The following is a 21,549-nucleotide window of genomic DNA, read 5'->3' as shown; positions in this document are numbered from 1 at the left end:
GTTAGTTACCACTGTGACTGATCATTTAACAAACTATACCTCTAAATTAAGAAAGACAATGATGTATACATGCATGTGTTTTATCCATACAACCTGTAAATTTCAGTCTAAATTTAACACAAACAATTTGTTGTCCCAAAATCAAAGACTTAGAAAACAAAATGAGAGACATAAACGGATGACCAGCGTGTACATTTTGACGAACTTGGAACGGCTCCAACAAAAAAAAACAGTCGCCGAAACAAGAAACCGAAGATGGTAAATAAATACCCCAACACCTTAAGACCCATTTCTTCAAACCCAAGAAACAATGGTGCTCTTGAAACCCACCACCTTATCAAAATCCTCTAAGGTCGGGCCGCAACAGCAACAGGGCTTCTCCGAGTCTCTAATCGGCGATAGTGTGGAGGCAGCTGACGCCTTCATATGCCAATGGGTTACTCCACACCTCTGCGACTCTTCTTCTTCTTCATGCAGCCTCTCTTCCCTCTTCTCCGCTCAAAACCGCCTAGAAGGCAGACGCTTCCTCGAGGTTCTCGGCAAGTTACAATACGCCATTCAGAGCACCGTTGCTATGAATCCGGACTCCGCTAAGCTTGCTAAAGGACAGGATTTGATGCGGAAAGCTATGAAGCATTTGGAGAAGGAGTTTTACCGGGTTTTGAAATCGAATCGCCGCTTTCTGAGTCCAGAATCCGTCTCTGGTTGGTCTTCTGAATCCAACATACCTTCGAGATCAAGTGGAACCGCTTCGGATTCTTCATCAGATGGAGAGCTTTACTCTGAATCCTCATCGGAATTAGGTAAAGACATAGGAGGAGGAGGGAATTCTGATGCTATTGTTGATTTGAAGATGATAGCAAATTGCATGATCTCCTCTGGTTACGAGAAGGATTGTGTTAAAATCTACAAGAAGTTTCGCAAAAAGATCATCGTCGACACATTGTCTCATCTAGGGTTCGAGAAGCTAACCTCTACACAGATGCAGAAACTGGAATGGGAGATTCTGGAGAAGAAGATCAAAATATGGGTGATTGTTGCGAGAGTAGCAATCACCACTCTGTTCAACGGAGAACGAATCCTTTCCGATCACATTTTCTCCTCCTCCGTCGCTGAATCTTGCTTCGTTGACATAACGCTACAGAGCGCGTTAAACCTCTTCATCTTCTCACTAACCGTAGCGAAATCCAGAAAAACTGCAGAGAAGATCTTCCCTACGCTTGACGTTTACCAGACGATCTTGCAACTGACTCCCAAAATCGATCAGATTTTTAGCTACGATTCAACCGCTGCCGTTAGATTACAGGCGAATGAATCTCTAGAGAAGCTATCGGAATCGGTGAATGCAATGATGACGGAGTTTCAATCGTCGATTACGAAGGAATCGTCGAAATCGGCGATTTCTGGCGGCGGAGTTCATCAGCTCACGAGGTATGTGATGAACTTCATCGTCTTCCTCGCAGACTACAGCGATTCTCTCGCCACCATTCTCAAGGAGTCATCGTTACCTTTACCGGAGGATTACTTCAGTAGCAGCGGCGAAGAGAATCCAGGATCCGGTGATCGTTCTCCGATGGCGGCGAGACTCGCGTGGTTGATTCTCGTCTTGCTCTGTAAAATCGACGCCAAATCTCGGCTCTACAACGACTCGGCTCTATCGTATCTCTTCCTAGCGAACAACCTCCATTACGTTGTGACCAAGGTCCGTACATCGAATCTCAGACTCGTACTCGGAGACGATTGGGTAGCGAATCACGAGGTTAAAGTGAATCAATACCTCGAGAAATACGAAAAAATGGCCTGGGGGGATGTGATAGCGTCGCTCCCCGGTGATTCAACGGCGGGGACGGAGGCGGAGGAGTCTCTGAGACGGTTCAACGAGGCGTTCGAAGAGGCTTACAAGAAGCACAAGACATGGGTCGTACCCGACCCGAACCTGAGAGACGAGATCCAAGCGTCCATAGCGAGAAAACTAATGCCCGGGTATACGGGTTTCTATAAGAAACACCCGGTCGGGTCATGCAATATTGTCAGATTTACCCCTGAAGATCTAAATAATTACATAACCGACCTATATGTTGGTTTAGGAAGATCCGTGCCCGTATCCAAAACTAAGAAGTATATGGTTAGCCCAAGCCATACGACGGATTTGAAGTAATAGCTCCATGTAAAAAGCCCTCATACGTGTAACTCTGTGAAATCAACGAATCATAGGCCGGTCCTAGGCTAAAAGCCCATATATCAATTTTGGGCTTCAAATTATAGACCATAGATATAAAAGTCTACATTTCATTTGCCATATTCAGAATCAGTGTGTACTTGTGCTTGCTTTTGTTCTCTATTGATCTGATCTTCTTGTACGTGTGTTGTTCACACTCACGCCTAAATCACATTCTTCTTTATAAATCTTTTTGTTTAACCTTTTCTTCGCAAACCCATAACGTGTAGGGTTTAGTTTCCTTGTAGTTTTTAGTTTATTTTAGGATTCAGTTTGGTTCGGATTTATGCGTTTTTGTGACTAATAGTTTTAAATTTTGTTTGGCAATCGAATGGAGAAACAGTCATGCACAATAGTAAAGCAAATGACTTGTTTTATATTTTTCGTTACTTTGATAATGTTATTATGGTTAGCTATGGCCTATGCATGCAGGCGGATTTGAATTGAGTATATATTTGTTGAAACAAACATATTTTTACAAAAATGAAAGAAAAAAAGTACTCCATTGACTTTTTTGTAAAATTAAATAGATAAATCATATGATAGATGACCGACAAAATAATATGGCTCGTTGCTAAAAAAGGCCATGATTCGTCGCAGGAAAATAAAAAGAATTGTGGTTGGAAGTTAAGTAGTTAGATGAGCAAGTCTTTAATGATGATGGATTTATTTTAGTATTCTGTATGCAAACGTAGGAGACGTATACCAGTTTTCCCACGATGTATCTGCCATTTCCTTAAATTTTTCAGTGGCAACATGCAATGTTAACTTCAAATTCTATTGAAAAAAAAGGTTAACATCTCAACATACTACTTCTTTTTGTCCATATTTTGCCTGCATAAAAAATATTACCATCACATATCTCTCTGTCTTGCAACAAATTAACCAATATACATTTGGCCAACGATCTAGGGTTTGAAAGAAATGTTTTTAACACACGGACACGTAACTTGAATGCCGTTTATCATTATAAAGAAAACAAACAATATACAAGGACACTTAATCACTAAGCCACAATGAAAGAGACATTTGATTAATAATGCATTCACACGTAAATGATTGTGAACCAGTGTCATCTCTCCATTTGCTACCAATCGAATCGAAAATTTTGGTTTATTTGGATAATCTTAAGAAAAGTCAAACTTATAAAATGAAATGACCAGCTAACTAAAAACACCGGCAAACATTAACTCCTGTAATTATCAACTTAGAAAGAAAAAAACATTAACTCCTCCATTATTAGAACTAACCTCAAAACAACAACTCTTAATGCTTTCACAAAGTGTTTCCAATCTTCTCGACCATTTTTATAAAGCAAATTGACACGCAGTAAACGCGTGATCGTCATTGACAACATATAATGCGTCCAAATAAATTTAAATGATGTATAAAAAATCATAGTCTTTGTAGAATTAAAAGAGATGGTTATGAATTTGAATCGATCAATTAAATAAGAGAAAAAAGTAAAGGACGTAGTCGCACGCGGATAGTGTGAGTAAGCGTTACGTTGATGGCTTTGTAGTAAAAGAGAGATACGTAATTAAGTTGGTGGAGGTTGAGATGAGAGCTTTCATCACAACACTCTCACTTATATCCAAAAAAGTTCATTATTTCATAAACCTGTATATTGCTTCTTCATACTAGCTCACTTTCTCACCAAATCTCTTTATTGCTCTTTCACCTACAACCTCAAATTTTCTATATAGCATATAATAAAACATATTAATTAATTTTGATACCCAATATATCTAAACTTTAAAACTTAATTTGGTCCAACAAACGTCAATCGATACAATCATGTGTTCTTCTAGCTTATGGATTCTATTTGACGACATCATGAAGAGTTTGTACAAATCAATTAATTTGGATATTACATAAACTAAAAATATGTTGTTTTTTTTTACGGATGATCTTTTAATAACTGAAGATGAAAATTAATTTTAGTTAGAAATGTCTTGAATAATAATTAATGTCACAGAAAAGTCAGAACGTACCAAAGATTTCCGCGTGTATTAAACTTAATAAATAGACACAAGCCAAGTCTTAGCAGTGTACTACTACTAACACACATCCACATCAATGTGTCATCTTTGTTGTATGACACAAGTTAGTATGACAATCAGTGTTTGAGTAGTGATGGTTTAAATGGAATGTTTGAGAATCCAATACAATTGGCGGTCTGCTAATGGCCAGAATATCTGCCAAAGTTATTTTTTATCTACTGCTTATAAATCGTACAACAATCTATTTAGTTCTCTTTAGTTTTGACCTTGAAGTCCATGAATCTTAAGGACCTCTTCTCCACATCATTCAAATTCACATATCGGAAACACAGTACTGCTTGAATGCCCCTCCCATACAATATGTCTATCCACTGATCCACAATAACTCGATGGTGCATGTGTGTGTGTGTGTGTGTGTGTGTGTGTGAACTTCCTGGCTGTAATAAATTTAATAAATACTTAAATAGACAGGCGAAGTCCTCGTCCACTTTTCTACACCTAGCATCAATCATCAATGTGCCATCTTATTGTTTCAATTTTTCTTACCATAACTTTGTCCTTGCATGTAACTTTTCCAATTAAATACAAGTCTGTCTTTTATTAACCCCCGAGAATTTACTAAATGATATTGACATAATCTATTGGACGGAATGAGTTGTCAAAAAACGAGAGCTGTCTTTTCCTGCTCCACTGTCCTCTTATATATCCCACAACAATCTTTGCTACATTTTCATGCATTTTTAATCACTCCTCTTTCTAACTCCAATAAAAACACAATAATGGATCTTCTTGTTATGCTCCTCTCTCTTCTCGTCTCTTATCTCATCTTCAAGATCTGGAAACGCATAGACTCCAAGAGAGACCAAAACTGCTACATCTTGGACTACCAATGTCACAAACCTTCCGACGATCGTATGGTGAACACTCAATTCAGCGGTGATATCATCCTTCGAAACAAACACCTTCGGCTCAACGAGTACAAGTTCCTCCTCAAAGCCATCGTTAGTTCCGGTATCGGAGAGCAAACTTACGCACCAAGGCTCTTCTTTGAGGGCCGTGAACAGCGTCCTACGCTACAGGATGGGCTCTCGGAGATGGAAGAGTTTTACATAGACACCATCGAGAAAGTCCTTAAGAGAAACAAAATTTCACCTTCGGAGATTGACATCCTCGTAGTCAACGTCTCAATGCTCAATTCAACGCCTTCACTATCTGCAAGAATCATTAACCATTACAAAATGAGAGAAGACATAAAAGTCTTCAACTTGACGGCGATGGGATGTAGCGCGAGTGTTATCTCCATAGATATTGTCAAAAACATCTTCAAAACATACAAGAACAAGCTTGCTCTTGTCGTGACCTCAGAGTCACTTAGTCCTAACTGGTACAGCGGAAACAACCGGTCCATGATTCTTGCCAACTGTTTGTTCCGCTCTGGTGGCTGCGCTGTTCTCTTGACGAACAAGCGTAGTCTGAGCAGGAGAGCCATGTTCAAGCTAAGGTGTTTGGTAAGGACGCACCATGGAGCCAGAGACGATTCATTCAACGCCTGTGTCCAAAAAGAAGACGAGCTAGGACATATCGGTGTCCACTTAGACAAGACTCTTCCAAAAGCAGCGACTCGTGCTTTCATAGACAACCTCAAAGTCATCACTCCCAAGATTCTTCCGGTAACAGAGCTTTTAAGGTTTATGTTGTGTCTTCTTCTCAAGAAGCTTCGTAGCAGCCCTAGCAAAGGCTCGACGAACGTGACTCAGGCAGCTCCAAAGGCAGGGGTTAAAGCAGGGATTAACTTCAAGACCGGTATTGACCATTTCTGCATTCACACTGGAGGTAAAGCGGTTATCGACGCGATCGGTTACAGCCTCGACTTAAACGAGTACGATCTTGAACCGGCGAGGATGACGTTACACCGGTTTGGAAACACGTCAGCGAGTAGCTTGTGGTATGTTTTGGGGTATATGGAGGCAAAGAAGAGGCTGAAGAGAGGAGATAGAGTGTTCATGATCAGCTTTGGGGCAGGTTTCAAGTGCAATAGTTGCGTTTGGGAAGTTGTGAGAGATCTTAACGTTGGAGAAGCTGTAGGGAATGTGTGGAATCATTGCATTAATCAATACCCACCAAAATCGATTTTGAATCCGTTTTTCGAGAAGTATGGTTGGATTCATGAAGAAGAAGATCCTGATACTTTCAAGATGCCCGAAGGATTTATGTGAATGTTTTCTTGGGAATCATTGTAAACATACATATACAGTTACTTCAAACTGCAAATCCCACAAAAGGTGACTATATAGTTTATTTTCCTCTTTCTTTCTTTTATTTTATTTAATGTGGATTCTGAATTGCTACATTTTACTCTCTCTTTCTTTCTTTTTCTTTTTTTCTAATTGGATGGGAAAGAAAATATGAATGACAAAGATACTGCGATATACTAGTTTTCTCTCATTTTTTTAAATAAATAATTCTTTGGGTGTAATAATCTATTTATTGTATCCTTTGGTAAATAATAATACCCCAAAAATTTTAATGTTACGCTTGATGTGACATATTTAGTTACTAACTAAAGCTTGTCACATATTTATTTTTGTTAGCTTGTCACGTTACATGTTCATATGCCACTTTTAGTTGTTGTTCAAACAGAACATTATCATTTGTTATCTTTTTTTTTATCGCAACTCCTTGTAATCTGTTGTTCTATTCTTCATTACGGTGTATTCTCTTAAGCAAGTTATTAGGGTTTAAAAACAAAAAAAAATCAGGGTTTTCTTTTAGAAATCTATAATAATTGAGAATTAGATAATAATAATTGAGTGTTCATGATTATGAAAACTGTCTTAATGTGCTCGAGAGCTATTGCCTATATATGTGTATACATGTCATTTTAAATTGTATTATGAAATTGGAATAATGTGTCAGCATTCGATTGGTGAAAGGAAAATAAAAAAGGAAAAGAGAGTTGGATTGGTAGGATGTGCATTAAATTCGCATTGATTTCACCACCCGATTCAGGTCCCATATATTCCACCAACATATATTTCACGGATCAGCTTAATTAATCAAATATTCAGCCGCCACAATTATCTAAACTAAACCAATGGTGATTATTAATTGCGAAATAGTAACATTTATATTATGTCATTTTTAACGTATTCAGATCTAGAATTAGCAAAATTAAAATTGTTTTCTTCAATGGATGCTTACTACTTGTAGATCATTTTCTTTATTTTTTTTCACAAGATTTTCAGATGTTTGAATAGGAAAATATTCGAGTTAAAAAAAAAGGGAACTTTTATTGTTTGGATTTCACTATCATAATCTAATTCTAACGGTCCACAACAATTTTGACCCAAAAGAAAAGGGTCCACAATAATTAATCCGTAATTCCAAAAATTATCTTTGAAAATTGCTTTCACACAATATATTAAACTCGTCATTCTAGAATAAACCACATTTAAAGCAGCAGAGCAGTCAAATAGAGATGATGCACCATGTCCTTTTGATTGTAACAAAATTTACTTGGATTGGCTATATATTTATTATAGCATGGATTGGTCAATATGAAATCCATGTGTGGCTGAAGCTTTGAGAATTAGAAGAAGACTAGTGGTTAGAGAAATAAGAGAATAGTGACAGAAGATTTTTAGAGAAGAGCAGAGACCTGATGATGTATACCATTACCAAATAACATAAAGCAGCATATTTAAGTGGTTAGAATGTATTAATGTTGCCTAGCTACTTGTAGGCTTCTTTATTTGCATGAAGCTCTTCTGTTTGTCACTCACTTTTATTTATCTTAAACTTAATTCGTCTTTTCTTTGTTAAGAAAATGAATTTATATTTATTGCGCCGAACCAATCTTCCATTTATTATTTGAGGTGGCCGAGAAGTTTACATTATTATTTGGGTCGAAGACTTCTGTTACCTACAACGCAGAGTCATATTTAAAGAATAATAATTTACTACTTACCTTAGCTTCAAAGATCTTGGACTGCCAAAATATTTTCTTGGCCTCGAGAAAGCCTTCTTTTCTAAAGTCTCTTGCTCACAAAAACAGTAAGATTTTAAATATAGCTGATGAATTAGATGTGGTTAAGTCAGTGTTAAGCTTCTAAATATTATAAGGAGAACACTGTGGATTAAGTTAAGACTCTTTTTAATTGAATAATATATAAACATTTGATTTTGTTTCTAACGCCTAACCTAGTTGCTATCATGAAGAAAAAAAACTATCAGATGTGTTTGGTATCTTATTATTTGCATGGAATGGCATCGTTTGTCATAATACAAAAAAAATTGAAAAAATAAAGAGTAACAACTAAAAAAGAAAGCGAAAGCGCACACGAGGTCGAAAGGTCAAGAGAGTGGAAAGCAATTGCAAAATTGAACGATTAAAAACTTTATTATTGTCATACTGATACATCAAATTTTACTTTTAATTTCCAAACCTGCACTTATAGAAACGATCATACATCAAAGCTAAGAAACGAATCTACTTGCTATTTTTAAAAATAATGAAGTAGAGATTAAAAAGAAGAAAACATTTTATAAGATTGAAGAGTGTCATGATCACTACCTTTCAAGAAAGTTGCACAAATATTTATGTTTTAGATTCGTTTTCGTTTATTGGCTGATGGATTCACATACAAAAGTGATTGACGTTGCTTTACATGTGCCTCTCATGTTTCTTATTAAACTTTATTAATCTTGTTTCTTCCACTTTGTCTTCTTTCTTTCTACTTGTTGATCTTAACAAGAAGCACCAACTTTTTTTTTTTATGTCATTACATTTTCTTGTATATATTCAAAGTATCATCCACAAGAGCTGTCTCTGTAATATTTTACATTGCTGCCTGGTATGATCAATCATTCTTCTTTTTTTTCTTTTGCTGCTTCGTAGATGAGATATCGAACAAAACCCATAAGTTTTCTGCTAATATCCAATTCGTGGGTATTGTTTTTTGTTTTTTCCGAAAGATTTGGATTGTTTTCTTGATTACATCGATGGAAATGAATATATTTCGGTCAAACTTTGTTGTTATTCAAAAAGCTTAATGTTTTCAAAGATTGTGTGCATCACTAAGACCAGACCAGACTCATAATGTGCAGTTTATAATCTTTTTTTTTCTGCCTTGTAGAAAGAGAGTGATTGATCGTTTCATCGGATTCTTTTGAAAGAGAGGTTTTGTGACTGTATCAAAGATGGAAGGGGAAGAAGACACTGTGGCGGGTTCTAGCATACCAAAGAAGAAAATGATGAAACAGCTGACAGGAAAACGCGACGACACTCTGCTTCATTCAGCAGTGAGACACGGAAACAAAGACAGAGTTGTTGAGATTCTTACGAAAACCAGAGAGTCTGAGTTGAATCAGCTGTTGGGGAAACAGAACCAGTCAGGCGAAACCGCACTCTATGTTGCAGCAGAGTATGGTGATGTAGAGATTGTCAAGGAGATGATCAACTGCTATGATCTTGCTCTCGTTGAGATCAAAGCAAGGAACGGATTTGATGCTTTCCACATTGCTGCAAAGCAAGGAGATCTCGGTACGTGTAAAACCCTTTGAAAATTGCCACTAAAACCAGTTGATTGCGTCTTAAGCATTAGTTCTTTTGGACTTTTACAGATGTGTTGAAGGTTTTAGCAGAGGCTCATTCGGAGTTAGCGATGACGGTGGATCTATCAAACACTACGGCACTGCACACAGCGGCAACACAAGGACACACTGAAGTGGTAAACTTTCTTTTGGAACTGGGAAGCAGCCTTGCTGGAATTGCCAAGAGCAATGGTAAGACGGCCCTGCACTCTGCATCAAGGAACGGGCATGTCAAAGTCATTAAGGCTCTCTTGGCATCCGAACCTGCGATCGCAATAAGGATGGACAAGAAGGGCCAAACAGCCCTTCACATGGCGGTTAAAGGAACAAATGTTGAGGTCGTGGAGGAACTTATCAAAGCAGATAGGTCTTCTATCAATATAGCCGACACAAAGGGAAACACAGCGTTGCACATTGCAGCCCGAAAAGGCAGATCTCAGATTGTCAAGTTGCTATTAGCCAACAACATGACAGACACAAAAGCTGTTAACCGATCAGGCGAAACCGCACTTGACACAGCAGAGAAAATTGGAAATCCAGAAGTGGCTCTTATTTTACAGAAACATGGTGTTCCCAGCGCCAAGACCATTAAGCCATCCGGGCCTAACCCCGCTCGGGAACTGAAACAAACCGTAAGCGATATCAAGCATGAGGTTCACAATCAGCTTGAGCACACACGCCTGACCAGAAAACGTGTTCAAGGAATCGCCAAACAGCTTAACAAAATGCACACTGAAGGTCTTAACAATGCAATCAACTCGACTACTGTTGTAGCTGTTCTTATTGCCACGGTCGCTTTTGCAGCAATTTTCACTGTCCCGGGGCAGTATGTAGAAGACACAAGTAAAATTCCAGATGGGCATTCCCTCGGGGAGGCGAATATTGCATCGACGACTCCGTTCATAATTTTCTTCATCTTTGATTCGATCGCACTCTTCATCTCCTTAGCGGTCGTGGTGGTTCAGACATCAGTGGTGGTAATAGAGAGCAAGGCCAAGAAACAGATGATGGCTGTGATAAACAAACTCATGTGGCTTGCCTGTGTTCTCATCTCTGTTGCCTTTTTGGCTTTGTCGTTTGTTGTTGTTGGTGAAGAAGAGAAGTGGCTAGCCATTTGGGTGACTGCTATCGGGGCAACTATAATGATTACGACGTTAGGGACGATGTGCTACTGGATAATACAGCACAAGATCGAAGCTGCCAATTTAAGAAACATTAGAAGATCCTCCATCAACAGTATATCTGGATCCTGGGGGATTCCCCAGCTTACGGATTCTGATATTCTCCAGAACGAGTGTAAGAAAATGTATGCAATCTGACTTGACGATACTCAATCCGTTTTCACATTTATGTACACGGCAAGAACTTGATGTACCTTTTTCTGATACGGTTGATTCAATGAGTTGATGCGGGTGAAGCACTGGTATGGAGGAGTTACCTGAGATGCTTCGAACAGGAGAAATCGAATAAGGATTAGAGCAGAAAGGAAGAGAGTAACATTAATGTAACACCGATTCTAAATGGGGGAAGAAATGTGCATTGGTTTAACCTATAGCATGAAGAATTTCAGCTATATATGATCAACAACAAAAGTTACCAGGAGTTAAATAAACCAAAAAGCTAAATTCCGAGAAAAATACATGTTGGATACTGGTTCCTGTTCTATGAATTTCCTAACCAATGGATACTTTGGTAGGAAAGTTACATTATAAATACTGAAGAAGGCATAGTTTACACTCAATGTTGAGAATCTTGAGAAATGGATGGTCTTTTTTCCAGCATCTCGTAATAGAGAACAAAATTTTCCTGCAAAGAAATGATTTTGGGGTATTCTTCAGAGGCCAAATGAAGAAAGATACGATGAGCAGAATTTGGATGTACTCACCTTTTGAACGATCTCAAATGAGTTTGGATCAAAACAGTGATATGATCCTCTTTCATACGCATTTGTTTTCACGAGAGGTTCCCCGATTCTAATGAACCACAACCTGTGTTCTTTGTGGTAGAACCAACCCCTATTGTAACTGCAAAACAATAAGAGTTATGCAGCTTTATCCTTCAGTGCATTGCAATCTGATACCAAACCAGGAAATTAAGACAGAAACCCATTTTCAAGTCATGGAGAAGAAAGATGGAATCAAAAGTTGATGTTTTGCTTTCATATTCCCTTTCTTTTTCAAATGTGAAGACAAATTCATCTTCAATCTATATTCCAAGTTTAATATATGACAACTGTGAACAAAAAACTCCGAAGAAGCATTTTCATATTTACAATACTAGAGAAACAAAAATATATTATGATGAAAAGGACTTACAGTTCATTAGCCGCATAGAGTTGCGCCTCATCTTTCGGCATGCTGCACGACAAAAATTGTTATGGTTCCTTTGACAAGAGAGTGAATCAACAAGTACTTTCAATTCCAAAGACATATACCTATAGAATACGTAAAACAATGTTTCTACCAATAATTTTGCAAAGAGCCCTTGCTGCATCCACCAAAAAAAAATTAAAAGTTAAAAACAGCTAATGAAAAGAAAACACAAACCCAGATGGACAAATGAATGATGGTACTGATGAGAGACTAGAGTAAATTACATGTAGAGGTGGAGGGTTTTTTGCGTAGTAACACTGCGGTACACTGAATTCTGGATCAACTTTAGAGGGTTCATTGGACCAAGGCGAGCCAAAAGTCTTATGAAGATTTTCTGTTGAGTTCAAATTTAACCCCAGTGTTGTCAGATCAATACCAAGTGCCAAAGAAGTCAAGTCAGGGTCGCTCATCTTTATCACACTGAGCAAACCGAGTAAGCCAAACCGATCAGGATTTGACTGTGTCGATTGCATTGATTTTAATCCTACATCTCTGAAAGGTTGGCTAGCAGCTGACATCTGCTGCAAGCGATACTGGGCTGAGTTCTGTTGGTGCTGATATTGCTGGATGAGCTGCTGGTCATAACCCATCCCAGTGATAGAATTTGCAGAATTCATAGATCTTAATCCAATACCCGGAGCTCCACCAGTCTGAAACCAATCAAATATACCTTAGAAAGAACAAGAACGTTGGTTTCATGAAATAAAACCTTAAATGATCTCCGCCTGTTTTAAAATATTACAGACTACATCATACCTGTGAGTGGTAAGGCGGATGCGAAGATGAGAAGATGTCAGACCCATGTAAGGAAACACCACTACTACTCACAGCTTGAGCATGTTGTTGCTGTTGTTGAGGACGGTGTGATGTATATGCTCCACCTAAGTTAAACCCACCAGACCTTCCCATCTGCAAGGAGCCGCACTAGAGGATAAGGTAAATGTTTTGAGGAAAACTTTCAATGGAAGAGAATTAAACCCAATGACATTTTTTGACAAGCTACTCACAGATAATTGTTGAGATTGCATCATTAAAACTGAGTTCTCATGGAGTTGTTCTTTATGATGCAAATCCATTGGATAATCAGCACTACTACCTGTATAAAACCGATCAATCTTGTCATGACTGATGACTATACCTTAATCTAAAATCTATTTATACGAACAACAAATAATTTGAATGCAGACACCATGAACGTGTTGGAAAATTTAATAGACAGACTCTGTACTAGTATTATGATGAGATATTAAGAGAGTAATGTCACATTGGATCATGCAGATCATTAGTAATTCAGCTGGGTGTGATTACAAAATCACTCTCAAATCTCTCAACACCAAATATTATGCGAATGTGGAAGGTAGATGGTTCCTTTTGGGGTATGAATGTCAAATTCCATAATGCACACAAATATGACCCAAATTGAGACAATTTCTATCCAGTTGGACCATTTTAAAAAAGTTGCAGATCAGAAGGGTGACCTTTGTATCCTGGCAATGCTGGAAAATCTTCATTTTGGATGCTGAACTCTTGGTTTTGCTGAACTATAGGGCTGATTCCAAGGCCTTGTTTCAATCGAGACCCTAAGAAGTTTCAGAAAACAGCGGAGTATAGTTTTGCTTCAAACCAATAAAAGAAAGAAGATAGAATTAAAGGGTTTTTCTTACTTACCCAATTGTCCTTGACTGCCCGCAGAGCTGGGGCGGCTTGTGAGCTGAGGAAAATCATTATTAATATCAAACGGAGAAGTGTCGTTGGAGTTCATATCATTCAGCAAACCCATAGAGCTTAGACTGTTCATTGCTTGAACATGATTTTGGGAAAGTCCTCCAGCTGAAGGGTAAGAATTTCCCAGCATCGAAAGAACCTGCGGAGATCCTGAAGAGAAAGGAAAGAATATAAGAGTGTAAAGATATCATAAACGATGTGACGAAACGAGAAATTTGGGGAAAACATGAGGCCATTTGGTTACTGGAGTTCGACTGATTAGGAAATTCAAACAAAATCATGAGTTATTCGATTAATGATTTCTAAATACTAGTAGAAATCCGGTGTTGTTCATTTAATGATAAAGGATTTAACATCAATACTAACGGAATTGTAAATCAACTAAAACCATACAAATGCATAACCTATTTCAACAAAGAGCAGAAAAGGATATAAATCATGAAGTACCTTGTGGCAAGACCCCACCCATCATGCGATTTTGTCCAATATTTCCGGATCCGCTATTTACTGCCAAATTTAGCCGCGAACCAAGACTCGGAATCGACAATCCTCCACCAGAGCTCAAAGTCCTACCCATTGTGCCTCCACCAACCATATTCCCCATAGAACTCGTCATTCGAGAACCTACATTTCCCAATATTGGAGAAACTCCCAATCCTGGAACAGTAAACCAATTACCAATGGTGGTAGAGGTAGGAAGAGTTCAGGAATGGAACCACCCTATTAGTGTAACTACTGAATTAAGGTTTTCCAACAGTATTTATACCTCCCCTATTAGTGAGTCCTGAGTGTCCATGGGAGCTACCATGAGACATCTGCAAATAAGAATCCAAAAGAAAACTTTTAAGCAGAGCCAAAGCAAGGGTTCATATTTGCATTATTTTTAGGATACCAACACATAAGCATAACTGCACCTGAGAGAGTGCAACCGGAATATTGCTGGATGCAAATCTTCCATTCGAAATACTTCCATTTTGTTGTTGGACACCAGCAGATGGAACACCATTTAGACTTGAATTTCTCGATCCAAGACTTCCCGCCAAGTTGGGAACATTAAAGTTTCCATGAATATTATGAAGGCCCTGAATAGATCCTATAAAAAGAAAAAAACCAATATAAGTTCAGAAGAATTACGAAAGAAATAGCGCCGGAGACGTCTACCCACCAGCATGATGAAAAACTGGAGACGCTGCCCCAGACTGACCGGAGAAAGAAGAAGTAAACGTCCTCCCTGAACCGTCTGACAAATTCGAGGTAGACCCGTTTATTGAGGACTGAGGATATCATTGAAATAACCACAAGTCAGAACGACTGATAAACATTATTTATCCTAGAAGCTACATTGACAATACTGCAACACACTGATATAAAGATATGTGGAAGAAGTACATTAAGTAAACTTGACATTTGCAGAGATTAATCAACTCCAGAAGCAAAAGTTCATAAGCAAACCAAGCAGGAACCCTTCAGTGAGCTCAGGAATGTGAGATTGCAGTCGTGACCTGAAAAGAAGGATTATATGGTGAGACAGTAAATACATGGAAAGGAACAAACTTTGGATTCATCACAGAACTATAAACAGTAAAACTTCAACGTATCTGAATCATACATTACAAACAATCAAAACCCTTTCAACAACCGATCAAGGGTTCAAGAGAAAGTTTAACCATTGCGAAATCGGAAAATAAACAAAAACCCTAAAGCACTCAGATTTATAATCAGCAGTCAAACGAAATTAGAACCTGATAAGAATATGGACCCAAAGGATGAACAAAGAAACTCAATCTCGAAGCTCCAAGGAACGAAATTCTCGAAGATGGAGAAGAAATCGGAATAAAAAAATCTGATCTTTTTGTACTACTGACCGTTTTTAGTCTTATGTGTTTAGGACCCCGTCCTCGGAGGCGAACAAATTAAAGGGACCTTTTTTTTCTCTACATAGTAATTTTATTTACTTTCAGGGTTTACTAGTAATTAACCATGTTATTAAGGTAAATTATCAATAATTATAGTGACTAATAAAATTAGGTTGACTATATCCGAATGAGATAGTTTCTTAATTGATCATCATACCATATGAGACAAGTTGCAATCTGGTTTAAAGATCTTGCGGGGACCAAAAATACTTATCAAGTAACCAAAACTAGTAAGCTGTCACTGCAGATTTTGCACATATATACTATAAGTATGTGGGTTATGAAGACATAAAGGCAAACAAACAAAAGAAAGAGATCAAAATGTTGCATCTGTCTTATTCAGTATGACATCTTACAAGAAGAAGGATGATGCTGTGTTGTTCAATATAAGTTACATCATATTCAATGATTTGGGAAAGGTAACCCAAAGAGTGCGGTTTTGTCGAATGTTCTTCAAGATTCCGAGGATGTATATTTGAGAATAGCTGCGTCGATCCTCTCCTTGTCTCTAGTTGCAAATGATTCTAAGAGAACTCCGTTTTTGTAGAAGTGGAAGAGAGGAACCGCCTGTAAGATTGTAGTATATCAAACTCTTTACTACGCTGTTCAGTTAATTTTTGAGTGTTGTTAGTACCAAAATTCTAAAGAGGGATTACCTTGATACGGAGCCTTTCTGCGACTTCAGATTGTTCATCATATTCATCTACCACCTGCAAATAGCAGCATTAGAGCTATTAATGGATTTTTTCTCTACTTCTTTATTGTTTATACATCAAAGATGAGAGATCAGAAACTCACATTATGCTTAAGGAAGATAACAGGAGCTTCTTGGTCACCAGATTGCTTGCACAGTTTTGAGAAGCCCTGCTCTATGTATTTACAACTCCCACATGCAGTGCGATAAAAATCAACCACAACCAAAGAATTAGTTTCTTTCGACTTTTCAAGAACGCTAAGCAATTCATCATCTGTCTTGAACTCAGTGACACACTCCACAGGACATAGATCATCATTTTCATCAGATAACTCCACTAGGTTTTCCTGACTTAAGCTTTTTGCTATCCCACGCTGAAGCGTACAACCCATAGTGATGTTTATAGAAGACTCGGCTCTTGGAAACGACAACCTGACTCCGTTGTTGTGCCAGACCCATCTATGGTTTTCAACAGTGTTTATGCCTCCCCTACTAGTGAGTCCTGAGTATCCATGATAGCTACAGTGAGATATCTGCAAATTAGAATCAAAAATCAAAATTTTGAAGCAGAACCAAAGCAGGGGGGTCATCTTTGCATTGAAATAATCCTAGAAGTTACATAGGTAATAGTGATATAAAGGATATGTGGCAGTACATTAAGAAGACTTGACATTTGCAGATATTTAAACTAACTCCACAAGCAATAGCTCATCAGCAAACCAAGCAGGAACACTTTCAGTGAACTCAGGGGTGAAAGATAGCACTCGTAGTTGGTTGAGTGGCCTGAAACGAAGAATTCAATGGTGAGGCATGAAAATAACCAAAACAGAGATATGACATGTAAAGGGAACAACTTTGAATCCGAGTACAACACAGAGTTCTAAACGGTACAAGATCAACGCATCTGAAGCATAAATTTCAAGCAATGACCCCAAAATCTAAACCCTTTCGGCAACTAGATGGGGATTAAGACAAAACATGGAATGAACCTTCTAATGTCAGCAAATCAGATTAAGGATTCAACTGAAAGATCAACCATCCCCAAATCGGCAAAAACCCTAAAGCAATCAGAATTGTAATCTACTCACCCGTCAATACTATGGACCCAAAGGATCGAACTTTCGAAATAAAAGTTGCGTTCTTTTGAAAGTACAAACCGTTTTTCTGTAGATGCGCTTGAACCGTCCTACTTGGGACGGAAATCGGAACCCAGACGAACTTGGTATCGACTTTGTCAGCCATGACATTGAAAGAACCTGTTGACCTATTTTCAACCACAAATCAAAATTTCGTATCTTAGTTAGATTAGATGGGCCCATGCAACAAATGGCGCTACTACGACCCTTATTATTTTGAATAATTACATTTATGTAGAGGCAGTAAATAATTTGTGGAGAATATATATATTTAGATTTTATTTGATAATGAATCTAATAAGACTTCTATTTTCAGAAAATAAATATTGAGTTTGGATATAAAGATAACTAAATCTTATCTCCTCAATTAAATTTAAGATAAATCTAAATAATATTTCAGAGATTAATGTAAATATTTTAAAATTAAGATATTTTACATCCTTCTCACTTTCTCAGTATTCATGTTTCATAATTTTGATCTCATCAAAAGATAAAAATTATAAAAAGTCAGTTTCACTGTAATTAAACTCATCATCAAACCAAGTTTGTTTTAACCAATTTCATTATTGAGTTTGATACTGTCCTTACAATCAAGATCCGTAAGAGAAATAATCAATATGTACACATCGCAAATTCAAAAGACATAACACAGAATCAAGTGATCATTAACTAATAAAAAATCACACAGAGAAAAAATAAAATAAATCTTTGAGCTCCCAACGAGGTGGTGATATATAGCGGTGATGTTGTTTAGACATGATCATCTGCTTTAGCAGTCTGATTTCCCGATGTCCCATTAGGTTTTTCAGCAGTAGTACCTTTAGACAACAACCAAAAAATGTGTTAGCAATTTATTAATAACTTTACTAATCTATTGAGAATGTATAATAAGTTACGTTGTTCAGTACTTTTAGCCTTTTTTGCTTTGTGCCTGAGACAGCAAACTAATAAAAGGCATATAACAACGACGATCACAATGAAACCCACAACTGCTGCGATGATGATCCCGATCAAGGCTCCAAGTCCAACAGTCAATGCTCCTATTTTAAAGCTCTTAAGTTTCTTTTTCGCACCTGCAATTTTGTCCAAGTTTGTTTATTATATCAAAATTAATGTACCTACAAGAGTACATGGTCCAAACATAATAACATGAATAAGCTCACCAGCCAGTGATCCTATTTTCTTATCTTTTTCTTTCTTCTTCGAATCTGCAATTTAAGTTTGTATACTGTATCAAAACTAATGTACTGAAAAGGCTTAATAATAACTGGTCGTAACATAATAAATTAAGCGATCTTTCTTTATAGTTTAGGAAACCTTTTTTTTTACTTTTGCTTGGAGAGCTCTTTGAACTTGATTTATTCACAACAGCTCCCGAGCGAACGACTCTGGTTAGAAGACGACGACCTTTTACTACATCTTCAAGAACGACCATTGAAGAATCTTGATCACTCGTAGTCATAATATAGGATTCATCGTCTTGTCTAAAACAGAGAGAAAGCAGAACAATATGTTTATAGTTAGTTGCAGCTTTAAGAACGTAACACAAGTGAAAAAGTAGGGTTTTGAGGTGTTCTTACTTTGAGACAGCATCTCTCGTGGAAAAAGAATATCCAGAAGCTAAAGAGAGGGACACGAGTACGAGGAGGACGATGAGGAGAAGATTAGAAGCCATTGAAGTCGTCTTCTTGTGTTTTGTCAATGTAGGAAATGTACGTATAAACATGAGAAAAGACTTTGCTATATATAGGAATTTCTCTATTTGCATATCTCTCTAAATGCTCACCTTTTTTTATTACCAACTGATAATTGTATAACTCAGATAGTTGTTGGATGTGCTTTATGGACCGATTGGTAGGCTGTCTTTTTTTTTTTTTCTGATTATATCGTTTGACTAGAAAAACTCCTCTAATTTTAAAAATGTAATGGAAATATTTTATTTTTTAATATATCAAGTAGCTAGTAACAGATTTCCAGGAAAAAAGGCAGGAAGTTTCAATTTTCTACAACAATAATTCAAAAAAAAATCTTATAATTTACACAAACTATTTTTTTAGAGTTTGACAATACCAATACGTTTGGGGCATTAAGATCCTATATCTATATCTATCTATCTATATATATATATATATATATATATGTATATCCAATTCCTGATTAAATTGATTGCTGCATTTAAGGGTATTGGATTAAGATTTTTGAAGAGTTTGATCTTTTAAAAAAAACTTTTGTTATTCAATTGATGATTCATAGTTATCTTCTCTTTTTTTTTTTTTTTTACATCATAGTTATCTTCTCAAATCTGATGTTATTGAATAAATCAACTTCAATTTTAGTAAATATGTTTATAAAAGTTTTTGAAATGTGAAACTTTATGTACATCTTTAGTTAACAAAAACTGACACCTATCAATCTTCTTTCTAAAATCCACCCTTCTTGGATATAGAATTCTTAAAAACAAATATCAAAATCTTGTTTTACTGGATATATAATTATTTCTAACCAACACGTAATAATTTAAAATCCCCCATTATTTCAATTGTTGAATAAGTTCTATCTTTTTTAAAATGTAAAATTTTAAAGATATCAAAGTATTTAGTTACAAGCTTTTGAAATTGTGTGTAATGTAACGACGACAACAACAGAGATTAAAGATCATCATATCACTTATAGCAAAAACAAAATCTTGACAAGGAAAAAAAAAATCAAGAGAATTTAATTATTGTTTCAAACATTTTTGTTTGATCAATTATTGTTTCAAACATTGGTGTCACCATTTGAAAGCTTTCCTGCTGGAGCACTCATGGTCATGGCAACTGTTTTCGTCTTCCCGTCCATTCCATAGCCCATCTCTTTAGCTCCCAATTGTCCTATTAAATTACATACACTCTTCATATATTAATAAGATTCTTTAGTTATCCTAATTAATCTCGATAATCACTACGATATTTAATTATTTACATACGTCCGTTGCATGTTCTAACTGGGGTTAGTGTTTAAATTTCCTGGACAGATCCTACCTATAATTAGGCCCAATTATATATAATTCGGCCCAACTATATGGTTCGATTAAACCAGGAAAAACAAATCTTAACGAAATCAATGTTCCGACAAAACTCTGCAATTAATCCAGCTGGTTTGCGAGTGAAATGGTGATTGAATTTATTTGTTTGGTTTGGTTGGAATTATAATGTTGCATCATATTACCTGGATAGGATTGGACAATAGCTGCGTTCATAACCTTTTGTCTTCTGACGCAGCAAAACCAGATTCCAATGGCGACAAGAATAAGAAAGAAGAGACCAACGGCTAAGTCTATAATCGTCACGAAACCGTTGTTTCCACCGTTGCCTCCACCAACAGTAGTTTCACAATTAAGAGTGATCCTACCAAACTTATCTGCATTGTCTAGACTTTGTCGTGCTTGTTCGTCGTGCAAGTCTTCCCAGGTGGGAGATGATGATGAATCACACCCCGGTTCTCCTAATTCGTGAACGTAGGTTAATTTATAATCAAATGAATTCATTTCAGTAATATACACGGATATACCACATATAATAAGGTACAAGTGCATATATTTTTGTTGTAGATGTATATCTAAGTGTGATAAGAATAATACCATTGATGGATCCAACAATAGCTATCAAAGTGAAGAGAAGTAGAACAACAAGGGTACGGAGCGAGAACATTGTTGGGTCTAGAAAAGATGATTGATCAGTCTTTTTACGTTAACCGGAGTGTGTGTCCATATGTATACAGTATATATATATATAAAAAGTTTAAAGTAATGTGTGCTATAATGGGCTGCAAGTCATCAACTTACCCTATTTTATCCATTTTAAAGTTTGATCCAACTATGATTTTATACATATTTAAACTTTTGTGTTATAAAT

The 21,549-nt window shown here is 36.9% G+C and overlaps 7 protein-coding genes, 2 long non-coding RNA genes and 1 other non-coding gene across 21 annotated transcripts; 5 read left to right on the top strand and 5 right to left on the bottom strand.

Moving 5' to 3' along the window:
- Positions 1-7: 7 nt before the first annotated feature.
- Positions 8-2,422, bottom strand: AT1G07728. 2 transcript variants are annotated; one of them, NR_139300.1, is made up of 2 exons: positions 973-2,422; positions 8-878 (listed from the first exon to the last, which is right to left on the bottom strand). It is a non-coding gene; the product is annotated as an other RNA (long non-coding RNA). The 2 variants fall into 2 exon arrangements; NR_139299.1 differs by having other exon boundaries at positions 8-2,422.
- Positions 135-2,606, top strand: EXO70H6 (exocyst subunit exo70 family protein H6). The gene has a single exon (NM_148445.3). The coding sequence runs from the start codon at positions 311-313 to the stop codon at positions 2,156-2,158; it is 1,848 nt and encodes a 615-aa protein (NP_683286.2). The 5' UTR covers positions 135-310; the 3' UTR covers positions 2,159-2,606.
- A 326-nt stretch (positions 2,607-2,932) lies between these two features.
- AT1G04623 lies at positions 2,933-3,171 on the top strand. The gene has a single exon (NR_138748.1). It is a non-coding gene; the product is annotated as an other RNA (long non-coding RNA).
- A 1,607-nt stretch (positions 3,172-4,778) lies between these two features.
- On the top strand, positions 4,779-6,876 carry KCS3 (3-ketoacyl-CoA synthase 3). 2 transcript variants are annotated; one of them, NM_001331724.1, is made up of 1 exon: positions 4,779-6,876. In NM_001331724.1, the coding sequence occupies exon 1, from the start codon at positions 4,872-4,874 to the stop codon at positions 6,435-6,437; it is 1,566 nt and encodes a 521-aa protein (NP_001322003.1). In that variant the 5' UTR covers positions 4,779-4,871; the 3' UTR covers positions 6,438-6,876. The 2 variants fall into 2 exon arrangements, with proteins under 2 accessions (NP_001322003.1, NP_172251.1); NM_100646.3 differs by having other exon boundaries at positions 4,907-6,752.
- A 2,180-nt stretch (positions 6,877-9,056) lies between these two features.
- AT1G07710 (Ankyrin repeat family protein) lies at positions 9,057-11,243 on the top strand (the record flags this gene model as incomplete). Of its 2 annotated transcripts, NM_001331723.1 has the most annotated exons (3): positions 9,057-9,074; positions 9,357-9,763; positions 9,844-11,243. In NM_001331723.1, the coding sequence occupies exons 2-3, from the start codon at positions 9,421-9,423 to the stop codon at positions 11,130-11,132; spliced, it is 1,632 nt and encodes a 543-aa protein (NP_001318946.1). In that variant the 5' UTR covers positions 9,057-9,074; positions 9,357-9,420. The 2 variants fall into 2 exon arrangements, with proteins under 2 accessions (NP_001318946.1, NP_172250.1); NM_100645.2 differs by lacking the exon at positions 9,057-9,074 and having other exon boundaries at positions 9,288-9,763; positions 9,844-11,132.
- A 6-nt stretch (positions 11,244-11,249) lies between these two features.
- AT1G07705 (NOT2 / NOT3 / NOT5 family) lies at positions 11,250-15,852 on the bottom strand. 2 transcript variants are annotated; one of them, NM_001084009.2, is made up of 15 exons: positions 15,653-15,852; positions 15,300-15,412; positions 15,076-15,184; positions 14,825-15,003; positions 14,677-14,725; positions 14,358-14,567; positions 13,854-14,060; positions 13,664-13,765; positions 13,193-13,281; positions 12,942-13,094; positions 12,410-12,835; positions 12,248-12,300; positions 12,129-12,170; positions 11,699-11,837; positions 11,250-11,619 (listed from the first exon to the last, which is right to left on the bottom strand). In NM_001084009.2, the coding sequence occupies exons 2-15, from the start codon at positions 15,315-15,317 to the stop codon at positions 11,551-11,553; spliced, it is 1,845 nt and encodes a 614-aa protein (NP_001077478.1). In that variant the 5' UTR covers positions 15,318-15,412; positions 15,653-15,852; the 3' UTR covers positions 11,250-11,550. The 2 variants fall into 2 exon arrangements, with proteins under 2 accessions (NP_001077478.1, NP_563795.3); NM_100644.3 differs by having other exon boundaries at positions 11,315-11,619; positions 11,699-12,170; positions 15,653-15,792.
- On the top strand, positions 15,076-15,156 carry AT1G07702. The gene has a single exon (NR_139293.1). It is a non-coding gene; the product is annotated as a snoRNA (small nucleolar RNA).
- A 164-nt stretch (positions 15,853-16,016) lies between the features above and the next one.
- Positions 16,017-17,812, bottom strand: AT1G07700 (Thioredoxin superfamily protein). 4 transcript variants are annotated; one of them, NM_100643.4, is made up of 5 exons: positions 17,609-17,812; positions 17,176-17,303; positions 16,625-17,053; positions 16,483-16,536; positions 16,017-16,393 (listed from the first exon to the last, which is right to left on the bottom strand). In NM_100643.4, exons 2-5 carry the CDS (start codon positions 17,191-17,193, stop codon positions 16,280-16,282), a joined length of 615 nt encoding a protein of 204 aa, NP_563794.1. In that variant the 5' UTR covers positions 17,194-17,303; positions 17,609-17,812; the 3' UTR covers positions 16,017-16,279. The 4 variants fall into 4 exon arrangements, with proteins under 4 accessions (NP_563794.1, NP_001318945.1, NP_001321855.1 ...); NM_001331721.1 differs by having other exon boundaries at positions 17,678-17,812; NM_001331722.1 differs by having other exon boundaries at positions 16,028-16,393; positions 17,176-17,784.
- Positions 17,813-18,199: 387 nt separating this feature from the next.
- On the bottom strand, positions 18,200-19,431 carry AT1G07690 (uncharacterized protein; the record flags this gene model as incomplete). 5 transcript variants are annotated; one of them, NM_001331717.1, is made up of 5 exons in its annotated part: positions 19,237-19,431; positions 18,974-19,140; positions 18,820-18,864; positions 18,565-18,729; positions 18,200-18,474 (listed from the first exon to the last, which is right to left on the bottom strand). In NM_001331717.1, the coding sequence occupies exons 1-5, from the start codon at positions 19,422-19,424 to the stop codon at positions 18,407-18,409; spliced, it is 633 nt and encodes a 210-aa protein (NP_001320911.1). In that variant the 5' UTR covers positions 19,425-19,431. The 5 variants fall into 5 exon arrangements, with proteins under 5 accessions (NP_001320911.1, NP_001320912.1, NP_001320914.1 ...); NM_001331718.1 differs by having other exon boundaries at positions 18,986-19,140; NM_001331720.1 differs by having other exon boundaries at positions 18,227-18,474; positions 19,237-19,353.
- Positions 19,432-20,220: 789 nt separating this feature from the next.
- AT1G07680 (uncharacterized protein) lies at positions 20,221-21,395 on the bottom strand. The gene is made up of 3 exons (NM_100641.2): positions 21,276-21,395; positions 20,864-21,139; positions 20,221-20,526 (listed from the first exon to the last, which is right to left on the bottom strand). The coding sequence occupies exons 1-3, from the start codon at positions 21,343-21,345 to the stop codon at positions 20,414-20,416; spliced, it is 459 nt and encodes a 152-aa protein (NP_172247.2). The 5' UTR covers positions 21,346-21,395; the 3' UTR covers positions 20,221-20,413.
- Positions 21,396-21,549: the final 154 nt, after the last annotated feature.

Source organism: Arabidopsis thaliana, assembly GCF_000001735.4.
Source record: "Arabidopsis thaliana chromosome 1 sequence".
NCBI lineage: Eukaryota > Viridiplantae > Streptophyta > Magnoliopsida > Brassicales > Brassicaceae > Arabidopsis > Arabidopsis thaliana.
Note: the sequence above shows the minus strand (reverse complement) of the source record. Positions and strands in the feature narration are given on the sequence as shown.

What these genes read in the sequence shown, in the direction of transcription:
- EXO70H6 (NM_148445.3), top strand. Translation starts at nt 311, where the DNA reads ATGGTGCTCTTGAAACCCACCACCTTATCAAAATCCTCTAAGGTCGGG.
- KCS3 (NM_001331724.1), top strand. Translation starts at nt 4,872, where the DNA reads ATGAGTTGTCAAAAAACGAGAGCTGTCTTTTCCTGCTCCACTGTCCTC.
- AT1G07705 (NM_001084009.2), bottom strand. An exon ending in GGGCAGTCAAGGACAATTGG is followed by an intron (nt 13,766 to 13,853) that starts GTAAGTAAGAAA and finishes GAAACTTCTTAG; the next exon opens with GGTCTCGATTGAAACAAGGC. An exon ending in CTCTATGCGGCTAATGAACT is followed by an intron (nt 11,838 to 12,128) that starts GTAAGTCCTTTT and finishes ATTGTTTTGCAG; the next exon opens with TTACAATAGGGGTTGGTTCT.
- AT1G07700 (NM_202052.2), bottom strand. Translation starts at nt 17,110, where the DNA reads ATGACCCCCCTGCTTTGGTTCTGCTTCAAAATTTTGATTTTTGATTCT. An exon ending in TTATCTTCCTTAAGCATAAT is followed by an intron (nt 16,537 to 16,624) that starts GTGAGTTTCTGA and finishes TGCTATTTGCAG; the next exon opens with GTGGTAGATGAATATGATGA. An exon ending in CAGAAAGGCTCCGTATCAAG is followed by an intron (nt 16,394 to 16,482) that starts GTAATCCCTCTT and finishes ACAATCTTACAG; the next exon opens with GCGGTTCCTCTCTTCCACTT.
- AT1G07680 (NM_100641.2), bottom strand. Translation starts at nt 21,345, where the DNA reads ATGTTCTCGCTCCGTACCCTTGTTGTTCTACTTCTCTTCACTTTGATA. An exon ending in TATTGTTGGATCCATCAATG is followed by an intron (nt 21,140 to 21,275) that starts GTATTATTCTTA and finishes TTCACGAATTAG; the next exon opens with GAGAACCGGGGTGTGATTCA. An exon ending in TATTGTCCAATCCTATCCAG is followed by an intron (nt 20,527 to 20,863) that starts GTAATATGATGC and finishes GTAATTTAATAG; the next exon opens with GACAATTGGGAGCTAAAGAG.